At 26.6% G+C, this 4,439-nt stretch overlaps 1 protein-coding gene across 1 annotated transcript in view; it reads right to left on the reverse strand.

The window, feature by feature from the left end:
- LOC143554167 (putative serine/threonine-protein kinase PBL7) overlaps positions 1-2,077 on the reverse strand; it is a 20,358-nt gene extending 18,281 nt beyond the window's left edge. Inside the window, exon 1 of the mRNA XM_077044004.1 lies at positions 1,978-2,077. Within this exon, the coding sequence (XP_076900119.1) occupies positions 1,978-2,068 (91 nt within the window). The 5' untranslated portion in view covers positions 2,069-2,077. The remainder of the gene's footprint in view (positions 1-1,977) is intronic.
- Positions 2,078-4,439: the final 2,362 nt, after the last annotated feature.

Below are 4,439 nucleotides of genomic sequence, written 5' to 3' on the forward strand. Positions count from 1 at the left end.
CTAAACAGACGGCAAATAGCTTAAAGTTTCCGCCTTTACGCGTTCGGTTCAGAAAAACTGCATTCATCATAGGGAAAGAATTTAAACACCAAGTATACAATTACGTCCACCTACACTATAATTCAAATAAATGGAAATCGTGACAAATAATTCAGAATGAAATAGATAAAAATAAATGAAAACAAATCAAGAACCTTCAAATAATTCAGAATGAAATTGATAAAAATAAATGCACACAGTAATAATAATTAATATAATTCAAGGACACAAAAAGAGATTGAAAATGCTAATATCCAAATTGCCTAAAATCAATAAATAAAAAGGCAGAATTTGAATCGTAAGGTACAGAATTTGAACAAAATTCAAAGGATAACAATCATAAATCCAGTCATAAAGTCCAAATGAAAACAGACTATAATAGGTTAAAGTTTCCACCTTTTACGCGACCGGTTAAGAAAAATTGCATTCATCATATTCTCATAATTCTAATTTGGGAAAGAATTCAAACACCAAGTATACAGTTACTACCACCTACACTACAATTCAAATAATTGGAAATAAAGACAAATAATTCACAATAAAATTGTTAATAACAAATGAAAAAAAAATCAAGAGATACTTCGAATGATTACTCTAATAACAATAATAAATATTCAAGGGCACAAACGGAGACTGAAAATGCTAAAATCCAAATTGCCTAAAAATCAATAAAAAAGTACACTTTGAATAATAAAGTACATATTTGAACAAAATTCAAAGAATAGCAATCATAAATTCCAGCTTAAAGTTTCCGCCTTTTACGCGTTCCGTTAAGAAAAATTGCATTCATCATATTCACATATTTCTAATTTGGGAAAGAATTTAAACACCAAGTAAAAAATTACCATCACCTACACTATATTTCATATAATTGGAAATCATGACAAATAATTCATAGTAAAATTGCCTAAAAACAATAAAATAAAGCATAATTTTAATATCTAGTACGGAATTTGAACAACATTCAAAAAATGCCAATCATAATTCCAGCCATAAAGTCATAAGCAGACTATAAATAGCTTAAAGTTTCCGCCTTTACGCGTTCTGTTAAAAAAAACTGCATTCCTCATATTCTAAAAATATCTAATTTGGGAAAGAATTTAAACACCAAGTATACAATTACCATCACCTACACTATATTTCTTATATTTGGAAATCATGACAAATAATTCACAATAAAACTGATAATAATAATAACTGAAAACAAATCAAGAACCTTCAAATGATTACTCTAATATTCAAGAGCACAAACAAAGATTGAAAATGCTAAAAATCCAGATTGCCTAAAATTCAATTAAAAAAAACACAACCTGAGTAATAAAGTACAAAATTTGAACAAACAATCATAAATCCAGTCATAGAGTCCAGCTCAAAGTTTCTACCTTTTACGCGTTCCGTCAAGAAAAGCTGCATTCATCATATTCTTATGGTTTCTAATTTGGGAAAGAATTTAAACACCAAGTATACAGTTACCATCACCTACACTATATTTCTTATATTTGGAAATCATGACAAATAATTCACAATAAAATTGATAATAATAATAATAATTGAAAACAAATCAAGAGCCTTCAATGATAATCAATATTCAAGAACACAAAATATATTAAAAATGCTAAAAAAAATCCAATTTTCCTAAAAATAAATTTTACTAAGACAAATAATTCACAATAAAATTGATAATAATAATAATAATAATATAATAATTGAAAAAAATCAAGAACCTTCAATGATAACCATATTCAAGAGCACAAACAGAAACTAAAAATGCTAAAAAAAAAATAAAAAATAAAAAAATCCAATTTTCCTAAAAATAAATTTTACTAGAGCATAGCAGATCAACCCACCACAAATTCATTCTTTATTCAACTTAAAGCATACCCTATTAATATTAAACCCTAAAAAGAATGTTGATAATAATAGAATTTTGATAAGTACCTGAAGTGGATGAGATCTGATCTTGTGGCTTGTTGTTGTGTTGCAACTTAGGCTTAGTGTTGGATTTGTGAGAGCAGAATAAACAACCCATTTGCTTTGTTTTGTTTGTCTCTTCAAATTCCAAAACTCACACACACACACACACACACACACAGTTCACCCTCTAGAGAGAGAGAAAGAGTTGAAAATATTAAGACAACAATAATAATAATAATAATAATAATAATAAGAGAGAGAAAAATAAAGAGTAGTTTTATTGTTATTATTATTAATCATTTTTGGTTATTTGTCATGTTGCATCTCTGCTTTTTGACTTGGTCTATAACTTAAATTCCTCCATATGTCTTCACTTTATTGTATTTTAAATTTTAATTATTAACATTATAAGACTAATGACTTTATTAAAAAATGAAATTTGTATTTACCAAATATTATTACAAAATGAAAACCATAACATGTTATTTTTATATTTTTGGTTTCTAATCATAAAACATAAACATATATTCACCTAAATTTCGTATTTACAAAATGAAAACTGTAGGGATCATTGTGATTTTGCGTAAATAACTAAAAAAACGATTTAATAAAATTTTCATGTTTTGATCGATGAATATAAGTATACAACTCATGTGAAGTTATCGTTGTGAAATTTGATTGTTAATCTTTTATTATAAAAATACTGGGTATCTGGTTTTAGTGGTGGGATCAGGTACAAATAAAATTAACATACTAAACAGACAAATAGCATATTGTAATTATAGTTTTCAATTAGAGTAATTATGTTATAAAAAATAATATAATGTAATAATAATTACTCTAGGTCAAAAGTTAGATAGTAATAATAATTCTCTAGTGTTAGTATACTTTACTCTAGTTATTTGTATATTTTTCACAATAAAGTCATTTGTATTTGATTCAAATCCCTGGTTTTATTATAGAATAATTTGAAAGTTAAAGATCATTATTTTAAAGATTATTGTAGCTATAAAATGTAGTATTGGTTTATTGTATATACTTAAATTAAACAAAATTCTTTTATTTACTATATATAACAAATAACAAGTTGACATGATAGGTTTTAAGGATAGACAACAATCTATATGAAATATTTGGTTAATGAGATGATAAATAAGATTGTTATTGATCAACCCATGGTTTTGTTTGATGGTTTAAATATATAAACTTTATATGGTATATGACACGTACTTTGGACAAAATCCTATGTGTTTTAAGAAATAAAACAAATTGATAGAAGAATATTGTGGGTGTTAGCTAAAAAGTTTTGTTGATAAAAAATTGATGTTGAGAATCAGGGCTGTCATTTTTACCTGAAATCTAACCCGAACTAACCCGACTCGAAAAACCCGAACCCGAGAAAAGACTACGAACCTGAACCGAAGTAATTCGGTTGGTTCTCGGGTTTGATTTATAAGTTTGGGGTAACCCGAATAAACTTTTAGTTTTGTATATTAGATATACTAGTTTTAGAGCCCATGTTACACACGGATAATTCAAATTATAAAATTATAAGTAAAACAAATAATTACATGGCGTATATGAAAAAAAATGTATTACATTTATGCTTGTATCTATACAATGTGTTCATAAATTGATTTTATTTATATCACAAAATGGTTTTTTTAAATGAACTTAATAAAAAAATGTCCGTGCAAAATCGTACCCAAGAATGCTTCTTTTTATTGAAAAATTCGTTCTCGGTGTCATATATATATAATTGAAAGAATTTTGGTTATGAACCAATTTCGATAATAAGACTTCTCATACGATAGTAGTTCTAACCACTCAGCCTAAATACAAAAGAGACGTTACCTTTATTGATATATTTATCAATTTACCACCCATTAAAAGAAAGTAGGATATTAAATTGTAATAATGGATGTTCTTCAATAACTATTTTTTCTGAGCTACACCATAAAAAAGATTTTGATAAGTTTCAGATGGCTTCTCGACTTTGTCACAATGACAACATAAAAAATAACATTTTAACCCGTTCAATTTTGTGAATATTTTGTTTCATTTGAGCATAGTTTTGCATGTTTCCCATACAACGTTCTGATCACCATTGAAGAAAAAATTAATGTTGACATAAATATTTGAAATTTGATAAAAGTTAGAAGCATTGATAGGCATGGGGGTGGCATGTCGAAAGTGTTCGCAATCTTTTCTTAAGTTTTAATAGTTGAGAGAAAAATAGTCAATTTGTCAAATCCCGAACCTTTTGATTATTTCAAAAAATGCCCTTAAAAATAAACTTGAAACCCGAATCATGTTTAAAATTATAACTTTCATACTTTTGACATTTTACGGTCAACACTTTGAACCCATAACAAATTTGACGATAAATCTATTTTGCATTCTCAAACTTTTAAAAATACTCAAAATTTTCATTTTTGACCCGTAACAAAATTTGACCTAAATGTAGTTAACTTGTACCAAACAAT

The sequence above is a fragment of the Bidens hawaiensis genome, unplaced genomic scaffold (genome assembly GCF_021521415.1).
Source record: "Bidens hawaiensis isolate Kalapana, Puna unplaced genomic scaffold, B.hawaiensis_p1.1 tig00017563_1, whole genome shotgun sequence".
In the NCBI taxonomy this organism is placed as follows: domain Eukaryota; kingdom Viridiplantae; phylum Streptophyta; class Magnoliopsida; order Asterales; family Asteraceae; genus Bidens; species Bidens hawaiensis.